Consider the following 16,879-nt stretch of genomic DNA (forward strand, 5'->3'; position numbering starts at 1 on the left):
TTCTTTCCAATGTGTCAAGTAATTATCTTTTTGTTTTCTCATGATTTGGTTGGGTCTAATTGTGTTGCTGTCCCGGGGCTCTATGGGGTGTGTGTCACGAGTGTCGTAGACCAAGACGCAGCGGGAAAATGTACACTCATCTTCTTTTTATTGGTGAAGAAGGAAAACACATAAACGTATACAAAACAAAACGAACTGGACAGTCTTGTCAGGCACACAGCTAAACAAGAACAATCTCCCACAAAATCCCATGAAAACAAACTCCTAATTATAGGACCCTCAATCAGAGGCAACAATAACCAGCTGCCTCCAATTGAAGGTCCAACCCCAATTAACTAAACATAGAACTACAAAAGACTAGATAGAACATAGAAATATACTAACATAGAACAATGACTAACAAACCCCGGACTAATAAATCAAATACCCCCTCTACCTAAACACATACACAAAACACACCCTGAACCACATAAAACAAACACCCCCTGCCACGTCCTGACCAAACTACAATAACAAATAACCCCTTTACTGGTCAGGACGTGACAGTGTGTTTGTGTTTGTGAACAGAGCCCCAGGACCAGCTTGCTTAGGGGACTCTTCTCCAGGTTCATCTCTCTGTAGGTGATGGCTTTGTTATGGAAGGTTTGGGAATCGCTTCATTTTAGGTGGTTGTAGAATATAACGGGTCTTTTCTGGATTTTGATAATTAGCGGATATCGGCCTAATTCTGCTCTGTATGCGTTATTTGGTGTTCTATGTTGTACACAGAACATATTTTTGCAGAATTCTGCATGTAGACTCTCATTTTGGTGTTTGTCCCATTTTGTGAATTCCTTATTGGTGAGCGGACCCCAGACCTCACAACCATAAAGGGCAATGGGTTCTATAATTGATTCAAGTATTTTTAGCCAGATCCTAATTGGTATATTGAATTTTATGTTCCTTTTGATGGCATACAATGCCCTTCTTGCCTTGTCTCTCAGATCGTTCACAGCTTTGTGGCAGTTACATGTGACGCTGATGTTTAGGCCGAGGTATGTATCGTTTTTTGTGTGCTCTAGGGCAACGGTGTGGAATTTGTATTTATGGTCCTGGCGATTGGACCTTTTTTGGAACACCATTATTTTAGTCTTACTAAGATTTACTGTCAGTGCAAGGTCTGACAGAATCTGTGCAGAATATCTACAGTGAGGGAAAAAAGTATTTGATCCCCTGCTAATTTTGTACGTTTCCCACTGACAAAGAAATTATCAGTCTATAATTTTAATGGTAGGTTTATTTGAACAGTGAGAGACAGAATAACAACAAAAAAAATCCAGAAAAATGCATGTCAAAAATGTTATAAAATGATTTGCATTTTAATGAGGGAAATAAGTATTTGACCCCCTCTCAATCAGAAAGATTTCTGGCTCCCAGGTGTCTTTTATACAGCTAACGGGCTGAGATTAGGAGCACACTCTTAAAGGGAGTGCTCCTAATCTCAGCTTGTTACCTGTATAAAAGACACCTGTCCACAGAAGCAATCAATCAATCAGATTCCAAACTCTCCACCATGGCCAAGACCAAAGAGCTCTCCAAGGATGTCAGGGACAAGATTGTAGACCTACACAAGGCTGGAATGGGCTACAAGACCATCGCCAAGCAGTTTGGTGAGAAGGTGACAACAGTTGGTGAGATTATTTGCAAATGGAAGAAACACAAAATAACTGTCAATCTCCTTCGGCCTGGGGCTCTATGCAAGATCTCACCTTGTGGAGTTGCAATGATCATGAGAACGGTGAGGAATCAGCCCAGAACTACACGGGAGGATCTTGTTTACATTTACATTTAACATTTAAGTCATTTAGCAGACGCTCTTATCCAGAGCGACTTACAAATTGGTGCATTCACCTTATGATATCCAGTGGAACAACCACTTTACAATAGTACATCTATATCTTTTTTTTGGGGGGGGGGGGTTAGAAGGATTACTTTATCCTATCCTAGGTATTCCTTAAAGAGGTGGGGTTTCAGGTGTCTCCGGAAGGTGGTGATTGACTCCGCTGTCCTGGCGTCGTGAGGGAGCTTGTTCCACCATTGGGGTGCCAGAGCAGCGAACAGTTTTGACTGGGCTGAGCGGGAACTGTGCTTCCTCAGAGGTAGGGAGGCGAGCAGGCCAGAGGTGGATGAACGCAGTGCCCTTGTTTGGGTGTAGGGCCTGATCAGAGCCTGAAGGTACGGAGGTGCCGTTCCCCTCACAGCTCCGTAGGCAAGCACCATGGTCTTGTAGGGGATGCGAGCTTCAACTGGAAGCCAGTGGAGAGAGCGGAGGAGCGGGGTGACGTGAGAGAACTTGGGAAGGTTGAACACCAGACGGGCTGCGGCGTTCTGGATGAGTTGTAGGGGTTTAATGGCACAGGCAGGGAGCCCAGCCAACAGCGAGTTGCAGTAATCCAGATGATCTCAAGGCAGCTGGGACCATAGTCACCAAGAAAACAATTGGTAACACACTACGCCGTGAAGGACTGAAATCCTGCAGCGCCCGCAAGGTCCCCCTGCTCAAGAAAGCACATATACATGCCCGTCTGAAGTTTGCCAATGAACATCTAAATGATTCAGAGGACAATTGGGTGAATGTGTTGTCGTCAGATGAGACCAAAATGGAGCTCTTTGGCATCAACTCAACTCGCCGTGTTTGGAGGAGGAGGAATGCTGCCTATGACCCCAAGAACACCATCCCCACCGTCAAACATGGAGGTGGAAACATTATGCTTTGGGGGTGTTTTTCTGCTAAGGGGACAGGACAACTTCACCACATCAAAGGGACGATGGACGGGGCCATGTATCGTCAAACCTTGGGTGAGAACCTCCTTCCCTCAGCCAGGGCATTGAAAATGGGTCGTGGATGGGTATTCCAGCATGACAATGACCCAAAACACACGGCCAAGGCAACAAAGGACTGGCTCAAGAAGAAGCACATTACAGTCCTGGAGTGGCCTAGCCAGTCTCCAGACCTTAATTCCATAGAAAATCTGTGGAGGGAGCTGAAGGTTCGAGTTGCCAAACGTCAGCCTCGAAACCTTAATGACTTGGAGAAGATCTGATAAGAGGAGTGGGACAAAATCCCTCCTGAGATGTGTGCAAACCTGGTGGCCAACTACAAGAAACGTCTGACCTCTGTGATTGCCAACAAGGGTTTTGCCACCAAGTACTAAGTCATGTTTTGCAGAGGGGTCAAATACTTATTTCCCTCATTAAAATGCAAATCATTTTATAACATTTTTGACATGCGTTTTTCTGGATTTTTTTGTTGTTATTCTGTCTCTCACTGTTCAAATAAACCTACCATTAAAATTATACACTGATCATTTCTTTGTCAGTGGGCAAACGTACAAAATCAGCAGGGGATCAAATACTTTTTTCCCTCACTGTAGGTGCTGCTGTAGGCCCTCCTTGGTTGGTGACAGAGAAGCATCAGATCATCAGCAAACAGTAGACATTTGACTTCAGATTCTAGTAGGGTGAGGCCGGGTGCTGCAGACGTTTCTAGTGCCTGCGCCAATTCGTTGATATATATGTTGAAGAGGGTGGGGCTTAAGCTGCATCTCTGTCTCACCCCACGGCCCTGTGGGAAGAAATTTGTGTGTGTTTTGCCTATTTTAACCACCCACTTGTTGTTTGTGTACATGGATTTTATAATGTCGTATGTTTTTCCCCCAACACCACTTTCCATCAATTTGTATAGCAGAACCTCACGCCAAATTGAGTCGAAGGCTTGTTTGAAATCAACAACGCATGAGAAGACTTTGCCTTTGTTTTGGTTTGTTTGTTTGTCAATTAGGGTGTGCAGTGTGAATACGAGGTTTGTTGTACAGTAATTTGGTTAAAAGACTATTTGACATTTATCTCTCTTTCACTTCCTCTCTTTGTTTGTGTGTGTGTGTGTGTGTGTGTGTGTGTGTGTGTGTGTGTGTGTGTGTGTGCGCATGTGTGTTTTTGTAGTCTGTAGGGTAGACCAGGCTGAGCCCCCTGATGAGTTGAGTCCCCCCGCCCCTCCTCTCTCAGCGTAGCCAGGTGGGATGTCCCAGATGTGTGTCCTCTTATCTCTGCTCACCCTCTCTGGCTACACCCAGGTAAGACTCTCTCTCTCTCACACACACATACACACACACACACACACACACACACACACACACACACACACACACATATACACACACACACACACGCACGCACGCAAACCTGCACTAACACACAATTTTGCTAATAGCCTAATGTGATAAGCCTGGATCAGCCTAATCACTGATCCTGGATCAGCCTAATCACTGATCCTGGATCAGCCTAATCACTGATCCTGGATCAGCCTAATCACTGATCCTGGATCAGCCTAATCACTGATCCTGGATCAGCCTAATCACTGATCTTGGATCAGCCTAATCACTGATCCAGGATCAGCCTAATCACTGGTCCAGGATCAACCTAATCACTGATCCAGGATCAGCCTAATCACCCGGTCCAGGATCAGCCTAATCACTTATCCAGGATCAGCCTAATCACTGATCCAGGATCAGCCTAATCACCCGGTCCAGGATCAACCTAATCACCCGGTCCAGGATCAGCCTAGTCACTGATCAAGCAACATTACATTGGTGGAACCGTGTTAATGGACTAAATATTACAATCCTGTTTGCTGCAAATTTATTCTGCTGTGACAAATGGGACAAATTAAGGGCTCCTGAGTGGCGCAGTGGTCTAAGGCACTGTATCTCAGTGCTAGAGGCGTCAATACAGTTCCTGGTTTGAATCCAGGCTGTATCACATCCGGCTGTGATTGGGAGTCCCATAGGGCGGTGCACAATTGGCCCAACGTCGTCCCAGTTTGGCCTGGGGTAGGCCGTCATTGTAATTAAGAATGTGTTCTTAACTGACTTGCCTAGTTAAATAAAGGTTAAATAAATAAACAAATTAAATAAATAAACAAAAGTAAATAAAGAGAGTACATTTGTACAGACACTTCCCCACACACACACACATTTATTTAGATTTAGATGGAGGTTCCGCAGAGTCTAATTACTGTTCTCCTTTTGCACCCAGGTCTCCTCGGCTAAATCTCTGAAGCTCCTGATGGAACAATGGACGAGCTACAAGAACCAGTGTTCTCAGAGCATCGTCAACACGCCTCCCGCCTCAGGTCAGTCTCAGCCTCACGCTGTGATGTCATCAACCTCAGACCCTTCATAACCACAGTGGATAATCTGCTGATTGAAACTTTTGCCCAGTTAGAAATGGACACCTACACATATCACCGCTCTACCCCATCACAGAGCCTCCCTGTCATGTGAGAGCTAGGTTAGTCCTGTGGTATAATGGTATGTTAGAGCTAGGTTATTCCTGTGTTATAATGGTATGTCAGAGCTAGGTTAGTCCTGTGATATAATGGTATGTCAGAGCTAGGTTAGTCCTGTGGTATAATGGTATGTGAGAGCTAGGTTATTCCTGTGGTATAATGGTATGTTAGAGCTAGGTTAGTCCTGTGGTATAATGGTATATTAGAGCTAGGTTAGTCCTGTGGTATAATGGTATGTCAGAGCTAGGTTAGTCCTGTGATATAATGGTATGTCAGAGCTAGGTTAGTCCTGTGGTATAATGGTATGTGAGAGCTAGGTTATTCCTGTGGTATAATGGTATGTCAGAGCTAGGTTAGTCCTGTGGTATAATGGTATGTTAGAGCTAGGTTATTCCTGTGTTATAATGGTATGTTAGAGCTAGGTTATTCCTGTGGTATAATGGTATGTCAGAGCTAGGTTATTCCTGTGGTATAATGGTATGTTAGAGATAGGTTATAATGGTATGTTAGAGCTAGGTTAGTCCTGTGGTATAATGGTATGTCAGAGCTAGGTTAGTCCTGTGGTATAATGGTATGTCAGAGATAGGTTATTCCTGTGGTATAATGGTATGTTAGAGCTAGGTTAGTCCTGTGGTATAATGGTATATTAGAGCTAGGTTAGTCCTGTGGTATAATGGTATGTCAGAGCTAGGTTAGTCCTGTGATATAATGGTATGTCAGAGCTAGGTTAGTCCTGTGGTATAATGGTATGTGAGAGCTAGGTTAGTCCTGTGGTATAATGGTATGTCAGAGCTAGGTTAGTCCTGTGGTATAATGGTATGTCAGAGCTAGGTTATTCCTGTGGTATAATGGTATGTGAGAGCTAGGTTATTCCTGTGGTATAATGGTATGTCAGAGCTAGGTTAGTCCTGTGGTATAATGGTATGTCAGAGCTAGGTTATTCCTGTGGTATAATGGTATGTCAGAGCTAGGTTAGTCCTGTGGTATAATGGTATGTCAGAGATAGGTTAGTCCTGTGGTATAATGGTATGTCAGAGCTAGGTTAGTCCTGTGGTATAATGGTATGTCAGAGCTAGGTTAGTCCTGTGGTATAATGGTATGTCAGAGCTAGGTTAGTCCTGTGGTATAATGGTATGTCAGAGCTAGGTTAGCGCTACAGAGGGTAGTGCGTACGGCCCAGCACATCACTGGGGCCAGGTTTCCTACCATCCAGGACCTCTATACTAGGCGGTATCAGAGGAAGGCCCAAAGAATTGTCAAACACTCCAATCACCCTAGTCATACACTGTTCTCTCTGCTACTGCACAGCAAACGGTACCAGAGAGCCAGGTCTAGGTCCAAAAGGCTCCTTAACAGCTTCTACCCCCAAGCAATAAGACTCCTGAACAATTAATCAAATGGCCACCTGCACTATTTGCATTGACCCCCCCCCCCCCTTTTGTTTTGTACTCTGCTGCTGTACTCACTGTTTAACCCCTATGCATAGTCACTTCACCCCCACCTGCATGTACAAATGACCCCAACTAACCTGTAACCCGGCACATTGACTCCGTACCCCCTGTATATAGCCTCATTATTGTTATTTTATTGTGTTCATTTTATTTTTTACTTTTGTAGATATTTTCTTAAATCTATTTTCTGAAAACTGCATTGTTGGTTAAGGCTTGTAAGTAAGCATTTCACTGTAAGGTGACATTTTTTTTTAAATATTTTATTTTATTTTTATATTATTCCTGTTATATTGGTGTGTTATAGCTGTGTTATATCCGTGTGTTATAGCTGTGTTATATCGGTATGTTATAGCTGTGTTATTCCTGTGTTATATCAGTGTGTTATAGCTGTGTTATATCGGTGTGTTATAGCTGTGTTATATTGGTGTGTTATAGCTGTGCTATTCCTGTGTTATATCGGTGTGTTATAGCTGTGTTATATCAGTGTGTTATAGCTGTGTTATATCGGTGTGTTATAGCTGTGTTATATCGGTGTGTTATAGCTGTGTTATATTGGTGTGTTATAGCTGTGCTATTCCTGTGTTATATCGGTGTGTTATAGCTGTGTTATATCAGTGTGTTATAGCTGTGTTATATCGGTGTGTTACAGCTGTGTTATATTGGTGTGTTATAGCTGTGCTATTCCTGTGTTATATTGGTGTGTTAAAGCTGTGTTATATCGGTGTGTTATAGCTGTGTTATATTGGTGTGTTATAGCTGTGCTATTCCTGTGTTATATTGGTGTGTTATAGCTGTGTTATATCAGTGTGTTATAGCTGTGTTATTCCTGTGTTATATCAGTGTGTTATAGCTGTGTTATAGCTGTGCTATTCCTGTGTTATATCGGTGTGTTATAGCTGTGTTATATCGATGTGTTATAGCTGTGTTATATCGGTGTGTTATAGCTGTGCTATTCCTGTGTTATATTGGTGTGGTATAGCTGTGTAATATCGGTGTGTTATAGCTGTGTTATATTGGTGTGTTGTAGCTGTGTTATATCAGTGTGTTATAGCTGTGCTTTTCCTGTGTTATATTAATGTGGTATAGCTGTGTTATATCGGTGTGTTATAGCTGTGTTATATTGGTGTGTTATAGCTGTGTTATATTGGTGTGTTATAGCTGTGTTATATCAGTGTGTTATAGCTGTGTTATATCAGTGTGTTATAGCTGTGTTATATCAGTGTGTTATAGCTGTGTTATATTGGTGTGTTATAGCTGTGCTATTCCTGTGTTATATCGGTGTGTTATAGCTGTGTTATATCAGTGTGTTATAGCTGTGTTATATCGGTGTGTTACAGCTGTGTTATATTGATGTGTTATAGCTGTGCTATTCCTGTGTTATATTGGTGTGTTAAAGCTGTGTTATATCGGTGTGTTATGGCTGTGTTATATTGGTGTGTTATAGCTGTGCTATTCCTGTGTTATATTGGTGTGTTATAGCTGTGTTATATCAGTGTGTTATAGCTGTGTTATTCCTGTGTTATATCAGTGTGTTATAGCTGTGTTATAGCTGTGCTATTCCTGTGTTATATCGGTGTGTTATAGCTGTGTTATATCGATGTGTTATAGCTGTGTTATATCGGTGTGTTATAGCTGTGCTATTCCTGTGTTGTATTGGTGTGGTATAGCTGTGTAATATCGGTGTGTTATAGCTGTGTTATATTGGTGTGTTTAGCTGTGTTATATCAGTGTTATAGCAGTGTTATATTGGTGTGTTGTAGCTGTGTTATATCAGTGTGTTATAGCTGTGCTTTTCCTGTGTTATATTAATGTGGTATAGCTGTGTTATATCGGTGTGTTATAGCTGTGTTATATCAGTGTGTTATAGCTGTGTTATATCAGTGTGTTATAGCTGTGTTATATCAGTGTGTTATAGCTGTGTTATATTGGTGTGTTATAGCTGTGTTATATTGGTGTGTTATAGCTGTGTTATATTGGTGTGTTATAGCTGTGCTATTCCTGTGTTATATTGGTGTGTTATAGCTGTGTTATATCGGTGTGTTATAGCTGTGTTATTCCTGTGTTATATCAGTGTGTTATAGCTGTGTTATATCGGTGTGTTATAGCTGTGTTACATTGGTGTGTTATAGCTGTGCTATTCCTGTGTTATATCGGTGTGTTATAGCTGTGTTATATCAGTGTGTTATAGCTGTGTTATATCGGTGTGTTATAGCTGTGTTATATCAGTGTGTTATAGCTGTGCTTTTCCTGTGTTATATTGGTGTGTTATAGCTGTGTTATATCGGTGTGTTATAGCTGTGTTATATTGGTGTGTTATAGCTGTGCTATTCCTGTGTTATATTGGTGTGTTATAGCTGTGTTATATCAGTGTGTTATAGGTGTGTTATTCCTGTGTTATATCAGTGTGTTATAGCTGTGTTATATCGGTGTGTTATAGCTGTGCTATTCCTGTGTTATATTGGTGTGCTGTAGCTGTGTTATATCAGGGTGTTATAGCTGTGCTATTCCTGTGTTATATCGGTGTGTTATAGCTGTGTTATATCGATGTGTTATAGCTGTGTTATATCGGTGTGTTATAGCTGTGCTATTCCTGTGTTATATTGGTGTGGTATAGCTGTGTAATATCGGTGTGTTATAGCTGTGTTATATTGGTGTGTTGTAGCTGTGTTATATCAGTGTGTTATAGCTGTGCTTTTCCTGTGTTATATTAATGTGGTATAGCTGTGTTATATCGGTGTGTTATAGCTGTGTTATATTGGTGTGTTATAGCTGTGTTATATTGGTGTGTTATAGCTGTGTTATATCAGTGTGTTATAGCTGTGTTATATCAGTGTGTTATAGCTGTGTTATATCAGTGTGTTATAGCTGTGTTATATTGGTGTGTTATAGCTGTGTTATATCGGTGTGTTATAGCAGTGTTATAGCTGTGTTATGTTGGTGTGTTGTAGCTGTGTTATATTGGTGTGTTATAGTTGTGTTATATCGATGTGTTATAGCTGTGTTATGTTGGTGTGTTGTAGCTGCGTTATATCGGTGTGTTATAGCTGTGTTACATTGGTGTGTTATATCAATGTGTTATAGCTGTGTTATATCGGTGTGTTATAGCTGTGTTATATCAGTGTGTTATAGCTGTGCTATTCCTGTGTTATATTGGTGTGTTATAGCTGTGTTATATCGGTGTGTTATAGCTGTGTTATTCCTGTGTTATATCAGTGTGTTATAGCTGTGTTATATCGGTGTGTTATAGCTGTGTTACATTGGTGTGTTATAGCTGTGCTATTCCTGTGTTATATCGGTGTGTTATAGCTGTGTTATATCAGTGTGTTATAGCTGTGTTATATCGGTGTGTTATAGCTGTGTTATATCAGTGTGTTATAGCTGTGCTTTTCCTGTGTTATATTGGTGTGTTATAGCTGTGTTATATCGGTGTGTTATAGCTGTGTTATATTGGTGTGTTATAGCTGTGCTATTCCTGTGTTATATTGGTGTGTTATAGCTGTGTTATATCAGTGTGTTATAGCTGTGTTATTCCTGTGTTATATCGGTGTGTTATAGCTGTGTTATATCGGTGTGTTATAGCTGTGCTATTCCTGTGTTAAATTGGTGTGCTGTAGCTGTGTTATATCAGGGTGTTATAGCTGTGCTATTCCTGTGTTATATCGGTGTGTTATAGCTGTGTTATATCGATGTGTTATAGCTGTGTTATATCGGTGTGTTATAGCTGTGCTATTCCTGTGTTATATTGGTGTGGTATAGCTGTGTAATATCGGTGTGTTATAGCTGTGTTATATTGGTGTGTTGTAGCTGTGTTATATCAGTGTGTTATAGCTGTGCTTTTCCTGTGTTATATTAATGTGGTATAGCTGTGTTATAACGGTGTGTTATAGCTGTGTTATATTGGTGTGTTATAGCTGTGTTATATTGGTGTGTTATAGCTGTGTTATATCAGTGTGTTATAGCTGTGTTATATCAGTGTGTTATAGCTGTGTTATATCAGTGTGTTATAGCTGTGTTATATTGGTGTGTTATAGCTGTGTTATATCGGTGTGTTATAGCAGTGTTATAGCTGTGTTATGTTGGTGTGTTGTAGCTGTGTTATATTGGTGTGTTATAGTTGTGTTATATCGATGTGTTATAGCTGTGTTATGTTGGTGTGTTGTAGCTGCGTTATATCGGTGTGTTATAGCTGTGTTACATTGGTGTGTTATAGCTGTGCTATTCCTGTGTTATATCGGTGTGTTATAGCTGTGTTATATCAGTGTGTTATAGCTGTGTTATATCGGTGTGTTATAGCTGTGTTATATCAGTGTGTTATAGCTGTGCTTTTCCTGTGTTATATTGGTGTGTTATAGCTGTGTTATATCGGTGTGTTATAGCTGTGTTATATTGGTGTGTTATAGCTGTGCTATTCCTGTGTTATATTGGTGTGTTATAGCTGTGTTATATCAGTGTGTTATAGCTGTGTTATTCCTGTGTTATATCGGTGTGTTATAGCTGTGTTATATCGGTGTGTTATAGCTGTGCTATTCCTGTGTTAAATTGGTGTGCTGTAGCTGTGTTATATCAGGGTGTTATAGCTGTGCTATTCCTGTGTTATATCGGTGTGTTATAGCTGTGTTATATCGATGTGTTATAGCTGTGTTATATCGGTGTGTTATAGCTGTGCTATTCCTGTGTTATATTGGTGTGGTATAGCTGTGTAATATCGGTGTGTTATAGCTGTGTTATATTGGTGTGTTGTAGCTGTGTTATATCAGTGTGTTATAGCTGTGCTTTTCCTGTGTTATATTAATGTGGTATAGCTGTGTTATATCGGTGTGTTATAGCTGTGTTATATTGGTGTGTTATAGCTGTGTTATATTGGTGTGTTATAGCTGTGTTATATCAGTGTGTTATAGCTGTGTTATATCAGTGTGTTATAGCTGTGTTATATCAGTGTGTTATAGCTGTGTTATATTGGTGTGTTATAGCTGTGTTATATCGGTGTGTTATAGCAGTGTTATAGCTGTGTTATGTTGGTGTGTTGTAGCTGTGTTATATTGGTGTGTTATAGTTGTGTTATATCGATGTGTTATAGCTGTGTTATGTTGGTGTGTTGTAGCTGCGTTATATCGGTGTGTTATAGCTGTGTTACATTGGTGTGTTATATCAATGTGTTATAGCTGTGTTATATCGGTGTGTTATAGCTGTGTTATATCAGTGTGTTATAGCAGTGTTAGAGCTGTGTTATGTTGGTGTGTTGTAGCTGTGTTATATCGGTGTGTTATAGCTGTGTTATATTGGTGTGTTATAGCTGTGTTACATTGGTGTGTTATAGTTGTGTTATATCGATGTGTTATATTGGTGTGTTATAGTTGTGTTATATCGATGTGTTATATCGGTGTGTTATAGCTGTGTTATATTGGTGTGTTATAGCTGTGTTATATTGGTGTGTTATAGTTGTGTTATATCGATGTGTTATAGCTGTGTTATATCAGTGTGTTATAGCTGTGTTATGTTGGTGTGTTGTAGCTGTGTTACATTGGTGTGTTATAGTTGTGTTATATCGATGTGTTATAGCTGTGTTATATTGGTGTGTTATAGCTGTGTTATATTGGTGTGTTATAGCTGTGTTATATTGGTGTGTTATAGCTGTGTTATATCGGTGTGTTTTAGCGGTGTTATATTGGTGTGTTATATTGGTGTTTTTTATCGGTGTGTTATTGCTGTGTTATATCGGTGTGTTATAGCTGTGTTATATTGGTGTGTTATAGCTGTGTTATATTGGTGTGTTATAGCTGTGTTATATCGGTGTGTTATAGCTGTGTTATATTGGTGTGTTATATCTGTGTTTTATTGGTGTGTTATATTGGTGTGTTATAGCTGTGTTATATTGGTGTGTTGTATTGGTGTGTTATGGTTGTGTTATATCGATGTGTTATAGCTGTGTAATATCGGTGTGTTATAGCTGTGTTACATTGGTGTGTTATAGTTGTGTTATATCGATGTGTTATAGCTGTGTAATATCGGTGTGTTATAGCTGTGTTAAATTGGTGTGTTATAGCTGTGTTATATTGGTGTATTATAGCTGTGTTATGTTGGTGTGTTATAGCTGTGTTATATTGGTGTGTTATATTGGTGTGTTATAGCTGTGTTATATCGGTGTGTTATAGCTTTGTTATATTGGTGTGTTATAGCTGTGTTATATCGGTGTGTTATAGCTGTGTTATATTGGTGTGTTATAGCTGTGTTAAATCAGTGTGTTATATTGGTGTGTTATAGCTGTGTTATATGGGTGTGTTTTATCGGTGTTATATTGGTGTGTTATATTGGTGGTTTTTATCGGTGTGTTATAGCTGTGTTATATCGGTTTGTTATAGCTTTGTTATATTGGTGTGTTATAGCTGTGTTATCGGTGTGTTATTGGTGTGTTATAGCTATGTTAAATCAGTGTGTTATATTGGTGTGTTATAGCTGTGTTATATTGGTGTGTTATAGCCATGTTATATCACTGTGTTATAGCTGTGTTGTTCCTGTGTTATTGCGGTGTTATATTGGTGTGTTATAGCTGTGTTATATTGGTGTGTTATAGCCGTGTTATATCGGTGTGTTATAGCTGTGCTATTCCTGTGTTATATTGGTGTGTTGTAGCTGTGTTATATCGGTGTGTTATAGCTGTGTTATAGCTGTGTTATATCGCTGTGTTATAGCTGTGTTATTCCTGTGTTATATCGGTGTATTGTAGCTGTGTTATATTGGTGTGTTATAGCTGTGTTATATTGGTATATTATAGCATTGCTATATTGGTGTGTTATAGCTGTGTTATATTGGTGTGTTATAGCTGTGTTATATCGGTGTGTTATAGCTGTACTATTCCTGTGTTATATTGGTGTGTTATAGCTGTGCTATTCCTGTGTTATATCGGTGTGTTATAGCTGTGCTATTCCTGTGTTATATCGGTGTGTTATAGCTGTGCTATTCCTGTGTTATATCGGTGTGTTATAGCTGTGCTATTCCTGTGTTATATCGGTGTGTTATAGCTGTGTTATTCCTGTGTTATATCGGTGTGTTATAGCTGTGCAATTCCTTTGTTATATCGGTGTGTTATAGCTGTGTTTTCCTGTGTTATATCAGTGTGTTATAGCTGTGTTAATCCTGTGTTATATCGGTGTGTTATAGCTCTGCATTTCCTGTGTTATATCATTGTGTTATAGCTGTGTTATATCATTGTGTTATAGCTGTGTTATATCGCTTTGTTATATTGGTGTGTTATAGCTGTGTTATATCGGTGTGTTATAGCTGTGTTATATCATTGTGTTATAGCTGTGTTATATCGCTGTGTTATAGCTGTGTTATATCGGTGTGTTATAGCTGTGTTATATCGGTGTGTTATAGCTGTGTTATATCGCTGTGTTATAGCTGTGTTATATCGGTGTGTTATAGCTGTGTTATATCATTGTGTTATAGCTGTGTTATATCATTGAGTTATAGCTGTGTTATATCGCTGTGTTATATTGGTGTGTTATAGCTGTGTTATATCGGTGTGTTATAGCTGTGTTATATCGGTGTGTTATATTGGTGTGTTATAGCTGTGTTATATCGGTGTGTTATAGCTGTGTTATATTGGTGTGTTATAGCCGTGTTATATCGGTGTGTTATAGCTGTGTTATATCGGTGTGTTATAGCTGTGTTATATTGGTGTGTTATAGCTGTGTTAAACAGGTGAAGTACAGGAATGTGTGACCTTTGGTATTTGAACCCTCCACAGGACTGGTGTGTAACAGGACGTTTGACCAGTATGCCTGCTGGCCCGATGGACTTCCTGGAACAACAGTCAATGTTTCCTGTCCATGGTACCTGCCCTGGTACCGCAAAGGTGTGTGTGTGTGTGTGTGTGTGTGTGTGTGTGTGTGTGTGTGTGTGTGTGTGTGTGTGTGTGTGTGTGTGTGTGTGTGTGTGTGTACTGCACCTACCCCAACACCAGTAATAAGATGGGTGTATGTGAATGCAGAGGAATGTTCAGTGAATTCCATGGTGATACAGTGACAGCTGCTCTGAATGCAGAGGAATGTTCAGTGAATTCCATGGTTTATAGAGTGACAGCTGCTCTGAATGCAGAGGAATGTTCAGTGAATTCCATGGTTTATAGAGTGACAGCTGCTCTGAATGCAGAGGAATGTTCAGTGAATTCCATGGTTTATAGAGTGACAGCTGCTCTGAATGCAGAGGAATGTTCAGTGAATTCCATGGTTTATAGAGTGACAGCTGCTCTGAATGCAGAGGAATGTTCAGTGAATTCCATGGTTTATAGAGTGACAGCTGCTTGTGTCACATAACACAATTACACAACAATCATGTATCTCAGATACACACACACACATATACACACACACACAAACACTCACACACACTCACACGAACACACACATCTCACATCTCTCTACTCCATCAGATGTAACTGCGGCTGTACAGTCTGTTGGACACATAAGCCAATATGGGACACAACAATATGGGACACAACAATACAGGCTATCGTATCAAACAGACTACAGCAGCACTTCCTTCCATGTGTTTGAGAAGAGAGATGGGTGTGTGTGTGTGTGAGAGTGCCTGTGTGTGTGTGTGTGTGGTAGTGTATCAGAGTGATATGGTAAATGTGCTGGAGTACAGACAGGATATGAGTCATTTATCATCCATATGAACAATAACCACCGTAGTGTTATTTTACGGTATATTATTGTATTGGTATTATTGTACAGTAAATTACTGTAGTGGTGTTATCTTACAGTATATTATTGTAGCAGTGTTATTTTACAGTATATTATTGTAGTGGTGTTATTTTACAGTATATTATTGTAGTAGTGTTATCTTACAGTATATTATTGTAGGAGTGTTATGCTACTATATATTATTGTAGTGGTGTTATTTTACAGTATATTATTGTACTAGTGTTATGCTAATATATATTATTGTAGTGGTGTTACGGTCCAGTATATTATTGTAGTGGTGTTATTTTAAAGTATATTATTGTAGTAGTGTTATGTTACAGTATATTATTGTAATGGTGTTGTGTTACAGTATATTATTGTAGTGGTGTTATTGTATAGTATATTATTGTAGTGGTGTTATGTTACAGTGTATTATTGTAGTGGTGTTATTTTACAGTATGATATTGTAGTGGTGTATGTTATAATATGTGGTTGACATTGGCAGTGTGTGAGACGACTGGGAAGAAAGGTTGTTTAATCACAAAATAGATTCTAATTGTCTTGATGTGTGTGTGTGTGTGTGTGTGTGTGTGTGTGTGTGTGTGTGTGTTCCAGTCCAGCAGGGTGTGGTGTATAGAGTGTGCAGTGGGGACGGACGCTGGACCCCAAAGAACACCAGTGAGTGTGAGCAGGACGACCCAGGACAGGTGAGGGAGGAGTGTGTGTGTGTGTGTGTGTGGGTGTGTGTGGGTATGTGCGTGCGTGTGTTTCCTAATAGCCGATGCAGGATGAGTCTAACTTCTCTCTCTCTTCTCTCTCCCACACTCCCACTCGGTCCCCTCCCTTCTCACCCCCCCCCCCTCGCTTTCCCACCCACCTGCCTTCCTCATCTCTCGCTCTCTACTCCCCCTCTGGTTACCCCCCTTCCCCCTCTCTCTCTCTTTCTCTCTACCTTCCTCTCTCTCTACCCTACCAATCCCCCCCACCCCCCCTCTCTCTCTCTCTCTCTCTCTCTCTCTCTCTCTCTTTCTCTCCCTCCCTCTCTCTCTCTCTCTGCAGCAGCACTATGGTAGCATCCTCAGTAAGTTTCGGGCCATGTACACAGTGGGCTACTCCCTCTCCCTCGGAGCCCTGGTACTGGCTCTGGGCATCCTGGTCTCATTCAGGTGAGGGGGGGGGGGGAGAAAGGAGGGTGGGGTGGGAGCGAACAGAGTGAGGGTAGAGATCGAACGGATTGAGGATAGGGAGAGAGATGGGAGTGAGCGAAAGCTGAGGGAGGGAGGGAGGGAGGGAGTCTGGGAGAGGCTCCAGGCAAAATATTAAAATGAATAAAAAACAAGATCTTATGAGACATAAGATGAGATATGCCTCGGGTAAAACAAATACCAACACAGCTAACATTATTCCACCGGTAA

At 40.5% G+C, this 16,879-nt stretch overlaps 1 protein-coding gene across 2 annotated transcripts in view; it reads left to right on the forward strand.

Moving 5' to 3' along the window:
- The first annotated feature begins 994 nt into the window (after positions 1-994).
- Positions 995-16,879, forward strand: part of LOC115184164 (glucagon receptor-like) — a 31,252-nt gene continuing 15,367 nt past the window's right edge. Inside the window, exons 1-6 of one of the 2 annotated variants that reach the window (XM_029745165.1) lie at positions 995-1,034; positions 3,982-4,112; positions 5,074-5,170; positions 14,525-14,632; positions 16,080-16,171; positions 16,524-16,630. In XM_029745165.1, the coding sequence (XP_029601025.1) occupies positions 4,059-4,112; positions 5,074-5,170; positions 14,525-14,632; positions 16,080-16,171; positions 16,524-16,630 (458 nt within the window). In that variant the 5' untranslated portion in view covers positions 995-1,034; positions 3,982-4,058. The remainder of the gene's footprint in view (positions 1,035-3,981; positions 4,113-5,073; positions 5,171-14,524; positions 14,633-16,079; positions 16,172-16,523; positions 16,631-16,879) is intronic. The other variant, XM_029745166.1, reaches the window with a different exon arrangement.

Source organism: Salmo trutta, unplaced genomic scaffold (assembly GCF_901001165.1).
Source record: "Salmo trutta unplaced genomic scaffold, fSalTru1.1, whole genome shotgun sequence".
Classification (NCBI taxonomy): domain Eukaryota; kingdom Metazoa; phylum Chordata; class Actinopteri; order Salmoniformes; family Salmonidae; genus Salmo; species Salmo trutta.